Here is a 13874-nt window from a genome sequence, read left to right as displayed (position 1 = left end):
ATATTATACAAATGTTTTTCAACTTATAACCATCTATATACATGTTTATATGATATTATTTTTTTAGAAAAAATCCAAAATACTTCGCATATCAATGGCAATGACGAATCATATTTAATGTGACAATATTAAGCCCCAACTCTCTCAAGCATTTAATCAAATAGTTTTCCTGCATCCATCAGTTACTTATGTTTATAGAATATGAGCCTTCCTTTTGCCATTGTTACTCTTCGCTCCAAACCAATTAAGAACTCGGTTCAAGGAAATCTTTAGCCTAACTCTTCAAGTCTAATTAATACCAATGAACTACAAAATATATGAATTACAAGCATTAAAACAACATATATAAATACTATTCCAAGAACAACAAAGACTAATTTTAGTTCAAACGTAATTTCCAACAACTATATACATCTAATTTTTGTTAACAATGCCATTTTCAGCAACAATAACAACTACTATAGGCTAAAATGTGATTTCCAACAAATATACATCTAATTTCAGTTAAAATGTGATTTCTAGCATCAATAACAACTAGTTTCAACAAATTGAACAACATTTTTCATTTTTAAGAAAAGTATATATATATATATATATATATATATATATATATATATATATATATATATATATATATATATAAGCAAAGAAATCATATTTTCTAGCACCTATGAACATCTAATTTCAACAAATAAATCTGATTTTCAGCAAATATACATATGATTTTCGTGTTTCAACAAACTAATCTGATTTCACCAACAATAACATTTGATTTCCAGCAACTATAACAAACCATAGAGGATAACATTTGATTTTAGGAAAAATGTTCTTATCGGTGGCGACGGAGACGCCAGGCGTGACAGGCAGCGACGATGAGCTTGAATGATTGCAGAGCAGAGGAGAAATTTGGGACAACTGAGTGCGTCTAGTGGTGCGGTCGAATAGGAGGAAGACGACATTTTTGGTATGAACGGCGGCGACATGAGGAGGAAACGAGAGGTTGAAGAAGACCGGTGGAGGGAAGTGTCAATGGTGAAAGAGGTGTCGATGTATGTTAGAGGCGCTAAGAGAAAAGAAAGCTTTTTTGTTTTTTTGGTTAGATTAAAGAGTCGTAAATTGGGTTGTAAACAAACTAAACGTTCAACGAAGCTTTCGTGAACCTTTCGGCGGGAAGTTCGCTTATTTAATAAATGAACGAACATGAACATAAATTCTTGTTGATTTAGTTAAACGAACGAATATGAACAATGGTCTCGTTTGTTCGTTTATGTTCATGAACCTTCGTTTATATTTCTTCGTATTTATGTTCATATATATTCAATTGTCTTTAATACATTATACGTTCATTTATGTTCATATATGTTCAATTGTATTGTTTATCTTTGTTCGTTTATATTCCTTTAGCATATTCATGAACATAAACGAATGAACATGAACACGATAATTTGTTAAATGAACAAACATGAACAAGAAAACTCGTTTGTTTATCCGTTCATATTCGTTTGTTTGTTCGGCTAACTTAAATGAACATGAACAAACTCTTGTCCGTGTTCATTTGGATCGTTTACAAACCTAGTCGTAATGACCTTAAAAGACGTTGGTCCATGTTTGTGCCAAGAAGACCTCGTGCATACGTGTTTAGGCTTGGGCACTTCAAAAAAAACAAAAAACAAAAACAAATACTCTATGATAACATATGTCTGTATATGGTCTACAAGTGGTCATGCACATCTGTAGACAAAAAATATACATTTAAAACTAAATTATGTAAGCCACAATTGAATGATTTTTTAGCAAAATATATCAAATTTTGTGGTTTAGCAATGACATAAAATATAAATATCTGTTTATATAATACAAATAATTTTTTGACAAAAATAAATCCTAAAACTAAACAAAAAAAATAGCGGGCATTATGGAATTTTAAAAAAATAAGAATCTTTTTTAAAGAAAAAAGGAACGACATTTCGTATTTGAACGTCATAATGGTCGTGATGATAGAAATTTTATATAAAAGAAATATGACTTTTTAACAAAAGTGAAAATTTGATGGTTAAAATAGAAAATTGCAAAATATAATGCTCTTTTTCTTATTAGCCCAAATAAAATATGTCATTTTTCCAATGATTAGTCATTAATTATATAGCACTGGACAACATTTAATAAGAAAATAAAAGAAAAACAACATAACTAAGTTGCATTAGTACTTTCGATTTATGTTTGTTTTAACGAAAAGATGCTTTAAAAGTTTAATTATTAATATACATTCAGCCATAAAATTAAGTAGGAATTCAATACATACTATTGTCGTTACTAACAATATATTTATTGTATAAATTTTAATTTAAAAAGAGACTACTACTACTACTAATCACAAAATATGGTAAAACTGATTAATCAGGTAGTTAGAGGACATGGTAGTTGATATGAACTTGACTTTCGACTCCTCAAAATCATAAACTAACATTTTCCTCATTCGTCGTCCTAAAGTGGATGCAGCACTAACATAATTTATAATGTAAGAAGATTGTTTATTTATTAATTAATATTCTAAAAACTATAAAAATGTATTTATGCCGACTCCACATCTTGGACCCATTTGATCACAGCATTTGTTGTGCTTTGGGTCAAACTCCCGTTATACAAGTGTGAACCTCATACCTGATACCACCAAACTTTTATAAATAAGATCATAGTTTAAAAGACTTAATAAAAACTAGTAGTATATATTCCAATTACACTTAAATCATATCAGCAATAGTGATATTTTGAGAGAAGCTTATCCGACAACAACGTATTACGTATGTAATAAACAAAGAGCATACAATACATGGGTCTAACCCTATAAAACAAACAATCATAACATAGCAACAATTTTATATGCAAAAGCCAATAATAGGATAGCAACTAATCAGATATGCTGGCCTCATCGAATCCGAATCAATCTTTCATATAAAAAAAAAAAAAAAAAAAAAAAAAAAAAAAAAAAAAAAAAAAAACCAAACGATACCATGTACAAAATGCAAATATCCTATGAAAACCATGGTCATTGCTTCTTAAATGACATACATAATCCAGAGAGATAAAATTTGTACATGGAAAAACATTCAAAACTTCCTCCTTTATAACAAAACATGCCATGTTTAGAAATAGAAAAAACAAAACTGACTATTTCTGTGAAACCTCCTCCACTGCTTGCTGTTCTTCAGTTTTGGAGATAGCATTTTTCATCAGCTCATACCCTGCAAAGTTCATAGCACCAAGTGGAGCGATCCAGAAAAACCTAGGTAAAGCACCTTTGAACAACCCAAGCGGGCCCTCATGCCTGAGAATAGACAACGCCACCATTGACATGGACACCGGCCGCCCTTGTGGCGCTGTCATCATCCTAGTTTTCATCACATCAAAAGGTGTCGTTGTCACAGCCGCCAAACCACCCGATATAGCCCCAACCGCAATCGTCTCCCATGGCTCCAGTTCTCTTCCCAAAATCTTCTGGACCACCTGTCAAAAAACCAAAATCATATATAAAATATATTTATATGTAAATATATGTATATATGTGTGCATGAAAAAGTTACCTTTTTGGACTCGCCATAAAGACCCATGCCCGCAACATAAAACGGGACCTCCCGACAAAGAGTGGCACCGGTCCCACGGAAGAAACCTTTGAGACCATCTTGTCGCCATGTGCAAATGATTGCCTCCCCAACGTTGTCAAATATGCCAGCCTGTAACCTTTGTTTCAATACCTCACATGGAATGCGTACAGCTGTCCCCAAAACAGTGCTGCAGAATGATGCTATAGATTGAACCTGAAACACATGTGTATATATATATATATATACATATTAGTCGAATGAATGATTTGTAAGTTGTCGAATAGGAAATAAAATTTCTAGAAAAAGAAAGTTTGGATTTTATTTACTTGTAGGTCTGGAAGTGTCGGGGCCACATTTATTAACACAATCTTACTCGCTTCAAAGATTCCTGTTCGTAACCCATGGCTGCAACAATATAACAATATTTAATAATCAAAACATCAAATGACTTTGACTTTGTCTTAACAAAAAAAAATAAAACAATGATAACGAATATGAACCTTGAAAATTGTCCTATAATAGCAGGAACTGATCCTCGGTATACCCCACGAACTCCAACTTCAGGAAGTTTAGCAATAATTTCTGGGAAGCTTAAAGTTGATGCTTGTACTCGAGTCTAACAATAAAAGATCATTTTTATTTTTCAAAACCAAAATCAGGAAACTTAAATAAAGATCAAATATAAACTTACCTTAATTGTGTCAATAGGGTGCATTACAGATGTAGACAATGCACATGCAAGACCACCTGCCAATGCAGATTTTAGAACACTTCCGGTGTGTACTTCAACAGGAGGTGCCACAGCTACAACAGTAGCAGCTTGAAACCATATGTTCCTGAAATTTAGGGTTAAAAAATAAAAAAGTTAGATGATGAGTAAAAAAAAAAAAAGTAAATGTTTTTATAAGCATAATAAATCTGACCTTGGATCTTCTTGAAGCTGATCAGAAGGGAGAAGAAGCATGAAGTTTCTGAAATGTGCATAAGAAATGGATTCTTCAGTGTCTGATTTGAGAAACCGCATCATGGCTACAGCATTATCTTCATTTGCAGGAAGTCCCGCGTTCTTTAATGAAGCCAGGATTTCACTTTTCTGAAGGGTCCCGGATTTGCTTAAACAAAGAGAAGTGTAGGCACGTAGGATTGTTGGTTCTTTTTGTTCCATTAATGACAAAAACTGTTTCCAACCAAAAGATTTTGAAAATAAATGTCTTCTAGTACGTTGCATTAGGTCACGCGCGTATCTCCTAGGAAGCTTTCTTTTTCTTATAGCAACTTCAAGATCTTCTAAAGTCACTTCTCCATCACCATCTCTATCCAACTCTTCAAAGAATCTCCTTCCTTCTGCCTCTGTGTATCTGAAGAAATCTTGGACTGAGAAAAGTTTCTTTTTGTCAGGGTGATCTTTAGGTGATTTGCCTAGTTGGGGTACAAGCTCAATTAGTTCTGTGAGTGACACGGTTGACAAAGTTGACCTCAATCGCTCAACATTTGATAAAGGGATACTGAGTAAACCAAATCCATTAGCCATCTTTTGTGGGAAACTTGTAACATTCTCTTCTGTAGCATTTGAGTTAACAACATCATCACTTTCGTTAGAAGTTATGTCAACGATACCTGATGGAACACCTCCAACTCTAGCAAACTTTAAATTACCCAAAAACCCACTGAAATCTGCTTTCTTAGATTCTAAAAGACTACCACCTAACTCAAACTTTTGTAGATTTTGAGCAAGCTGATCAAACAGAAACCCAAGAAGATGGTCAAGTGACAAACTGTTTCCATCTTTGGCTTTTAATGTTTCCTCATATGGCACGAATATCAACTCATGTTTCAATTCTGTGTGGTTTCTATCACCAGAAATATTTTCTTGGAACACCACTTTTGAAATCTTTGACTTGTAGGCATTCACTTGCACATCTTTACAAAGCTTATCTCCATTAGTCTTTTTCTGCAGCTTCTTTTTACCATTTCTGAATGGGCCTGGAACAGCCTGAACAAAGCTGCTAACTAGTACAGACCAACTCACAGCAAACTGCATGCAATTAATGCAAGTTCCATCGTCTTTACTGCAATCTTGTATATCTAACTCTTTCTTGGAGACATCAACCTTATGTTCATCATTATGTGTGAAGATCCCTAAGAATGCCTTAAACGGGACCTTAGTTGAAAAACCCTTTTTTCTTTCATCACTAACCATACCTTGATCATTCTTTTTCTTCACACCAAACAATTGAACTTTACTCCCTTTTCCCATGCCAATTTCTTCAGTCTTATGTTCATTCTTACTACCAGGCCATCGATGCTCAAAGTCTTTTGCAGCTTTCCTGAAATTGGATTCAAGAGGACCTAGAGCATTCTTCACAAGTTCGATCGAATTAAGAAAAGACTCTAAGGGGTGATTCCCATTCACATTCACCATCACTGAAAATACCTACCACAAAACCCTACTTAATTTTCAAAATCACAATCTCAACACACTCACAGAAATCCAAATACCAGTTTCAATAAAGATCAACAAACTCGATAGAAAGTATTTCGTCACCGCCCGAAAAAAAACCCTAATTTGACCGATCACAACAAACAACTCATCAAATACCAAGAACTGAAGAACTGGATACAGTACGGACAAAACAAATGTAAAATCGTGCTTGTCCGTAGTAATCCGATGAGATTAAGAGCAACTACTGAACATTTTACTCCGAATCGCGATGTAGATGGTATTTCTATTTATATACACAAATAAAATTTCTTGAAACACCTACTGTACAGTGAGGTTGGAATCTGTATCTGTACACATCATTTCTTGATTGAAATCTGCAATGGATATTTGTTAATTTGATGAGAAAAGTTTACCTGGCAAGATTAGGGACGATTGGGAGAAATCTAGGGCATATGTATTCCTCCGATGGTTGGAGATATGTATACGTATGGAAAGAGGGATATGGTGGTGGTGAGATTGCGAACAAAACCAGACGAAGAAGTAGAAGAAGAAGTAGAGGCTTCCAATTTTTTGAGTATATATTATTGTATTTCCTGTTTAATAAATTCAATTTTAAATTGGATAAATAAATAAATATTTATTGTAGTTATTTATTTATGTATTATTTTTATTTTTTTGCAAGGATAAGACTGTGGATAATGATGACGTGTATCCTACCTGGATAAGAACACGCTCTTCAATATTCATGACTACTTCTTGTTTCACTTGTGTTGTGTTTGTGTAATTTAGGGTGTTTGGTTGTACTTTAATTAGGGTGTTTGGTTGTAATTTCCAATGTATTTATTGAAGCATTGCGATTATTATCGTTATTATTCAACTATTTAAGACTAATAATTAACCTCTATAATGAAAATATATGTAGCAAACTTGCTTATTTAAAATTATATACTAAATTATTTTATTGAGAAATGAGAAAAGTAACTAATTGAAATCGTATATATTATTGTTGTTTTAAAGTATGATAAAACTGAAATCAATAAGATCATCTAATCTTTTTTTTTTTTTTGAAGCAGCAAATAATATAATCAACCTCGAGATCTTTTTTCCTTTCTATTAGCATAAAGGAAAGTAATAACTATAACGGATAATAACATAACTTTGTTCATACTTTAAATTTAAATAATTTAACAATATATACAAATATCAAATTTTATCATCTTGTCTAAAAAAATTCTAAAGACAAGAATGTGTCGATCATTAACACTTTAATGATCAATTAATTACAATTTAAAACAAAAGAAACATATCTAAATACTATTTTTGGAGCATTTCAGAGTCTCACGTTGTTTTTTTTTCAAAATGTAAATTTAAATACCCACTTACTGTTTTATTTAAAAACCATTTAGTCATAATCCCTCTTATATAAGTAATCATTACTTAAAAATTTATAATTAGCATCTTAACCGTGGGTCCTTAGTTTTTCATTATTAATAAAAACCAGTTCTATAAGATCATTTTGTTAAATCATGTATTAAATCGAAGCATTCATTTAAAACGATCAAAACTAAGTTGTGATGGAAAAAACCCACGACTTTGATGTGCAAAAAAACAAGTTGAGAAATGATAAAATGAATAATTAAAAAATAATATGTTGAGTAATACGTGTAGCGTTGCATGTGGACACGTTCGTAGATGCATCCCCACATGGCAGCCTATCACATACTTTCCCTGATTCCACTTCGCCACGTATTTTAGGTTGAAGATATATATATATATATATATATATATATATATATATATATATATATATATATATATATATATATATATATAATAAACTAATAATAATATAATTATTTGATTTCTTTGCCAGGTGTAAACTCTGTAAAAAGTTATTGACTTAAAATCTTTAACAGCTAAAAGTAAAATTTGAAATTCAGCTTAAAATGATATGGGTTAAATTTTTCAAAAGTCATTAAAAATGTATTAAAATACGTACAATCTCTTACAGTGTTTTACTCAACAAAATCATATAATTTTAAAACATGCTAATCTTTATTAAAAAAAAAAAAAAAAAAAAAAAGGTATTTATGGAGTCTTTGCCACCCTCACAATCATTACATTTCATCAAATGGCTTACGTTTTATATAAAAAAATTAAAAAAATTATTTCACGCAACATCTATCCACAATATGATATGTATAATAATAATAGTAATAACTACTGATGTAATCTTTTAGGGATGTTTAATAATGTCAAAATGAAAGAAACCATTCACAAATCAGCCATCCTTCCTTCGACGTGTTTGATAAAGACTCTGAATGAACGACCTCTAAATAATTAATGAGCTTTATATTCTCTTAATCATTAAGATAATGAAATCATTCAACACAAAATGGTTTGGTTTTATTAAAGAACTGCTTAGGCTTTGTTAGATACCTCATCTACATAGTTTAACGTAATTTCTGACTTGTTTTAAAAACCAAAGCTTGTTTGACCATAAAAGTCAAACTCTTATTTTAGACACTGTTTATCATCAATAGACTAGGAAAGATATCCATTCTTCAACTCTATTTCTTGATTATTCAAACAAACACAAGCCAAAGACATAACAAAACAACAATGGAGAAAATTTTCTGTAATCAACAAGACTCGATACACAGTTTTTTTTTTTTTTTTTTTTATTACCATGTATGCATGTTGCTTGTGATAAAGAATCATCAGAATGCAGAACCAGTGTTTTTGGTCTTTCCAAGCATTACATCTTTGGCTTCATTGATTTTTGAAGCCAAGTAATGGCTGCCTCCTGCATCAGGATGATTTGCAACCATTACCCTTCTATGTGCTTCCCTCACCTTCTCTGCTGCAGCACCTTCTCTGTCAAACATGACAAATGTCTAAAATAACCTTTTTCATTAATTAACAAAACTAAAGGAATAAACCAAAATTGTTATTACTTCCAAGTTCCAATCTTGGAGTTGCTGCATTCTTCTTCAACAGCTTTAGTCATCATACCTTAATCTTACAAGATTACTTCAGATAATCTGTATGAGCATGTAAATTTTCTTTAGATGGTATTTTTCAACTACCCTTTTTTCATATATCTTACTTTCATAGTCTTGAATGTGTAGAGAATTTTTATAAGTTAGTAGATTGATTCTTTAAATGGTAATTTTGAAGGAGGATTTAGGTTTACCTAACACCAAGAATTAGAGCTGCTTCTCGTCTTGTCATTGTAGGTTGGAAGCCACCTTCATAGAATCTGCGTGATCTTGGCCTTGGTGGTCTTGTCTTGAAAGAATTCCAAGCTTGAATTCCATATTTACCAGCCATGGCTGCAGCTGCTACTGCAAGCCCAGCAATAAATGGGGTAGCCTGAAATACAGTCATTGATTCAATTTAGAGTCCATTTATGATGAATATGAACTTAGCCGATCTTTTTTATAAAGACTTTAGCTTATAAATCAAACAAACAAATAGGGATGATGAAAATGAAAACTACAAATTGGCCCTTAATAATATATGTAATCCCAATCGATCCAAGTTACAAAGATGTAAAAGAACAAAAGCGCTTCATGTGAAATCTAGGTTTTATCAAGTTGCACTGCGTCGCAAAATCACCATCTTAGTATCTTACAATCAGGTACAAATTAAACTCTAATAGCACTATTAAACGTCACGTGTTTAATCGGATCGTACAATTACAGTGATCGAAAAAGAATTGAACTTCGATTTAAAAAGCCGTACGTAGTTCTTAGAGCTGGAGGAACGATTCTCAAATTGCATAAACAAGGGTAAACCCTAAAATCAAGAATGACACTCGGAAGAAAAGGAAATCAAAGAGATTAAATAAAAACTCACCATTAGCGTAATGATTCGAGGATGGAAGACAATGTTGGCATAAAATGCAGTTTCTTGAAGATTCAACGGACAGAATAGTCGAACCAATTAGTAGAAGGCGTTCCCTTTCGAGTTTCGATTCTCGTTTGCCCATTAGAGAGCCCGAGTTTCAAAAATTAGTAGAAGGCGTTCTCTTAGAATAAATTAATAAAAATAAAAAATACTAACCGTGACAAGAAGTCGATATGTCCGAGTGGTTAAGGAGATAGACTTGAAATCTATTGGGCTTCGCCCGCGCAGGTTCGAACCCTGCTGTCGACGTTTCTTATCTTTTGTATAATCAACAATCTACTTTTTGAAAACCAAACTGGCTTTTCTTTTCTTAAATTTTTAGATATTTATAAATACTTATTCAGTTTATAAATTTTGTCTACAAACTTTTTTGTTATAATAACTTTATTTTTTATATTACTAAATAAATATAACAAAACCTGAATCGTCAAATATTGATTTTAAGATGTGAAAGCTGAAAATAAAACTCACACCTTCATTACTTGTGTATTTGTATGTTGATAAGTTTGTGAAGTTTTTACTATAGCAAAGGGTTTTTGGTTATCTTGTTTGTTGTATGTTTTTGTTATATTTTTGCATGTGTACAACCTGTTAGTTTAGATTTTAGAAACGTTTTTAACTTTTATATATAGATCTAGTTTTAACTTATCAACTAGTCTCCTGAAGTGATTCTATACATATAGAATTGTTTGGTATGGATTCAAAATTTAATATTTTCATGTTTTCTGTTTTCATATAAAAAAATATATGATCTAAAAAGTGTGTTTTATCAATGTGAGTCGGTCAATGCGAGTAAATATGTTTAATGGTTAGTCCATAGAGTAAGGGTGAACATTTGGACTCGTTGACCGGATTGGACAAGGAACCAGACTCAGATCGGACTTGGGCCCTTTTTTGGACCCTGCGCCGGGCCGGTTCTCAATTCTACGAATTAATCAAAATCTGTCTAGTTCTTTTGTCGGTTTAGTCCGGCCGATTACGAGTCAAAACCGGTTTTGGACTTGATTATTAAAAAAAATCAAATATTTTTCTAATTACCCATTTGGCATGTCGTTCTTTCCAACATGTAATTTAGAGTTTGTACATGATTTTAGAATATAATTTTGTCGTTTTTGTGTTATATTCAACTTTTCAGCTATTTTTTGACTTTTGTATTCTATGAAAATCTTTAAACATGCATATCCCATTCGCTTTAAGTCGGATTGGCATGCGGTTCTTTCCAACATGTAATTTAGATTTTTTACATGATTTTAGACTATAACTTTATCGTTTTTGATGTTATATTCAATGAATTACAAGCCTTCAAAGTTGGGTATCTTTAAACATGCATTTCTCATTCGTTTAAAGTCGGATTGGCGTACGGTTTTCTTCAGCGTGTAATTTAAAGTTTGTACATAATTTTAGACTATAATTTTTTCGTTTTTGGTGTTATATTTAATGAATTACAAGCATTCCAAGTTGTGATAACAAAGTTGAAATATTTCTACTATTTATTTAGACTATAACTCTAAATTTTATGTATTTTTGACAGATAAATCATATGTATTTTATGTCATTACAATTTAATTATTTTGTCGTTAGATATATTGGTAATACAAATCTCAAGTGTGGCGTTCAAGTCCGCATTTAGCACATGTGGTAGAGTTATAAGTGAGTATCGAACTAGCTTATCAACGTTGATACATGAAGCTTTGTTATGTATCCAAGATTGGGTGAGAATGTCTACAAATCCGATAATAGACAACGTTGACGACGTTTTGAAGGATGATGATATAGCTTTGGGTACAAAATTTACAATTTTTATTCTATTTTGATACAATTATTACTTTTTACTAAATACTAACAACATTAGTATTTTATGTTTATGTGGAGATTGCACAACCTTTAAACATGTTAGATTTAGATGATAAAGATTTAGGGAATAGGCCAATGGAATATTAGATTGTGGCGTTTGTTAGTTGGATTGATTTTAAAGTTTAAACTATGATTTTTGGTGTTACGGTAATTACTTTTGCATGATTTTTGGTGTTACAGTAATTACGAAAAACTAGGTGTTACAATACTTCCCCCCTTCAAAAGATTCCGTCCTCGGAATCTCTTGAAATATAGTGCTACTAATTTAGTATAAGTTAAATATTCGTGTCACATATATCTCATTATATTCTCTTACGCTACTCTTATATTATCTAATCTCATACTTGTATTCTTATATGAATCTCAGGTTTTCTCATCTCATCTCATAATTGTTCAAGGCTTATGCATTTCTTATCTCATTTCTCTACTCTTTTACAGATTCTAAATAGAATTATTATATAACTCTCATTGTCTCATGTCTTCTGTAAGTTTAAACAACTTACATAATTTCCTATATATATCTAGACACTTTATGAAGATTTAATTAATATTCCTTTCATCTAACTCCTCAATGGCGATCGACTTTAATTGGTAGGTGTTGTGATATGGTAGAGATGGATTGGTTGAGGTTACAGATGGGCTCTATGTAGGTTCCGTCTCCTGATATCACAGTGCAAATGAGAAAGATGATTATTAGACAACGTCCAGGAGGAATTCCCGGGACGAAGATCTGACGATCAAATTAGAATGAGATTTGAGAGAAGTAAGGGTAAATCACAGGAAAAAGAGTTTGTCCCCTTCTCCGTGAGGAAGAAGGATCCTTTTATACCTGTTAGAGAGGTGTATGCCCCTCAACTGATTCTGTTGAGCATTCCTTCGTGAGGTATGACGTGGCGGACCCACATTGGAGGATCCTCCGTCACGTCCTTTGCCTCGTCCCGCCATTGGCTAGAGGGGAATCTTTGGATATTATGATGACCGTGGCTATCGTCAGATGGGCAAGTGGAACACTCTGATTGGTCCCATGTGTGTCGGGGTGTTTTTCCTTAGAGAAGAGGTTAAGGCACGGTTCTGCATGTTAACCGTCATGCCAGTGATCTTTGCGTTGGCGGAGGCCCGACCTTGACCTCAGTCTAAATCTAACCGGGCTCTGGCCTGGCCAAGCCTGGCATTAGTTAGTCTTCTCCTTTTTTGACGTTATCCCTCAGGGATACTTTAACAAGTCCCTTAGGCTTGTAGGTGTACGCGTCGGCTTGGTAGCGTCGTCGTTCGAGCCTATATATCAACACGTGGATGTTTGAGATTGTTTCTAACATTTGAAATGCTTTAAACATCATCGTCAATCTATGTCATATTCATCGAGAGACAGTTCGTGACACCAGTTTTGCCTTTAAAATCCTTCATTTTCCCAAGACTTTTCATCCTCACATCCCTACTCTGCCTTCATTGTATCGATCCGGGCATTCTGTGAATTTTTCTTTTCGATCGCTCATCTTTTTTCGACAATGGGCCGTTATGGTAAAGTCCCTATTATAGAGGAATTTTGATTTCTGCAAGATCGCTTCGGCTTCTTACCAGAGCATGGTGTAATGATTTCGGCAAAGGGGTTATCGATCTATGATTGTCCTCAAGAGAAGGTGGGAGTTTCAATCCCTTTATTCGAAGCGGGGTTGTGCCTGCCGACATCTGATTTTTTCGACATGATTGTGGATCATTATGGCTTTTTCCATTGATGAGTTGACCCCAAGCGTTGTTAATAAAATCATAGGTTTTGAATTGATTTGTCGATCTTTGGGTTGTATACCCACTTTTTGTGTTTTTAGTTACTTTTTCTGTTCAACTATGAGTTTTTGTGCTCGCACTATAGCAAAAAGGCTAGGCATTCATCAGTTGATCTCTAAGTAAGACACTCCAAAAAAAATTTGGCAGAGGCAATGACTCTGGGTTAATCGAAACCTCGTGGGGCGTGGGCTTCGCAAAACATGAGACTTTCCTGACCGTCTTCCCAAACTGTTTGGGAGTAACCTAGCTCTTGGCAAATGACTAGGAAACATTACTATCAT

At 33.0% G+C, this 13874-nt stretch overlaps 2 protein-coding genes and 1 non-coding gene across 4 annotated transcripts; 1 reads left to right on the top strand and 2 right to left on the bottom strand.

Moving 5' to 3' along the window:
- Positions 1-3027: 3027 nt before the first annotated feature.
- Positions 3028-6613, bottom strand: SAMTL (mitochondrial substrate carrier family protein). 2 transcript variants are annotated; one of them, XM_079026728.1, is made up of 7 exons: positions 6459-6613; positions 4526-6036; positions 4294-4438; positions 4103-4218; positions 3929-4007; positions 3582-3815; positions 3028-3504 (listed from the first exon to the last, which is right to left on the bottom strand). In XM_079026728.1, the coding sequence occupies exons 2-7, from the start codon at positions 6022-6024 to the stop codon at positions 3169-3171; spliced, it is 2409 nt and encodes an 802-aa protein (XP_078882854.1). In that variant the 5' UTR covers positions 6025-6036; positions 6459-6613; the 3' UTR covers positions 3028-3168. The 2 variants fall into 2 exon arrangements, with proteins under 2 accessions (XP_078882854.1, XP_078882856.1); XM_079026730.1 differs by having other exon boundaries at positions 4526-6026; positions 6459-6612.
- A 1961-nt stretch (positions 6614-8574) lies between these two features.
- Positions 8575-10031, bottom strand: LOC145088382 (Chaperone DnaJ-domain superfamily protein). The gene is made up of 3 exons (XM_079026727.1): positions 9907-10031; positions 9242-9420; positions 8575-8922 (listed from the first exon to the last, which is right to left on the bottom strand). The coding sequence occupies exons 1-3, from the start codon at positions 9907-9909 to the stop codon at positions 8766-8768; spliced, it is 339 nt and encodes a 112-aa protein (XP_078882853.1). The 5' UTR covers positions 9910-10031; the 3' UTR covers positions 8575-8765.
- Positions 10032-10124: 93 nt separating this feature from the next.
- Positions 10125-10206, top strand: TRNAS-UGA (transfer RNA serine (anticodon UGA)). Its single transcript has one exon. It is a non-coding gene; the product is annotated as a tRNA-Ser (tRNA).
- Positions 10207-13874: the final 3668 nt, after the last annotated feature.

This window comes from Lactuca serriola, chromosome 2, assembly GCF_051521515.1.
Source record: "Lactuca serriola cultivar US96UC23 chromosome 2, Lser_US96UC23_V15, whole genome shotgun sequence".
NCBI lineage: Eukaryota > Viridiplantae > Streptophyta > Magnoliopsida > Asterales > Asteraceae > Lactuca > Lactuca serriola.
Note: the sequence above shows the minus strand (reverse complement) of the source record. Positions and strands in the feature narration are given on the sequence as shown.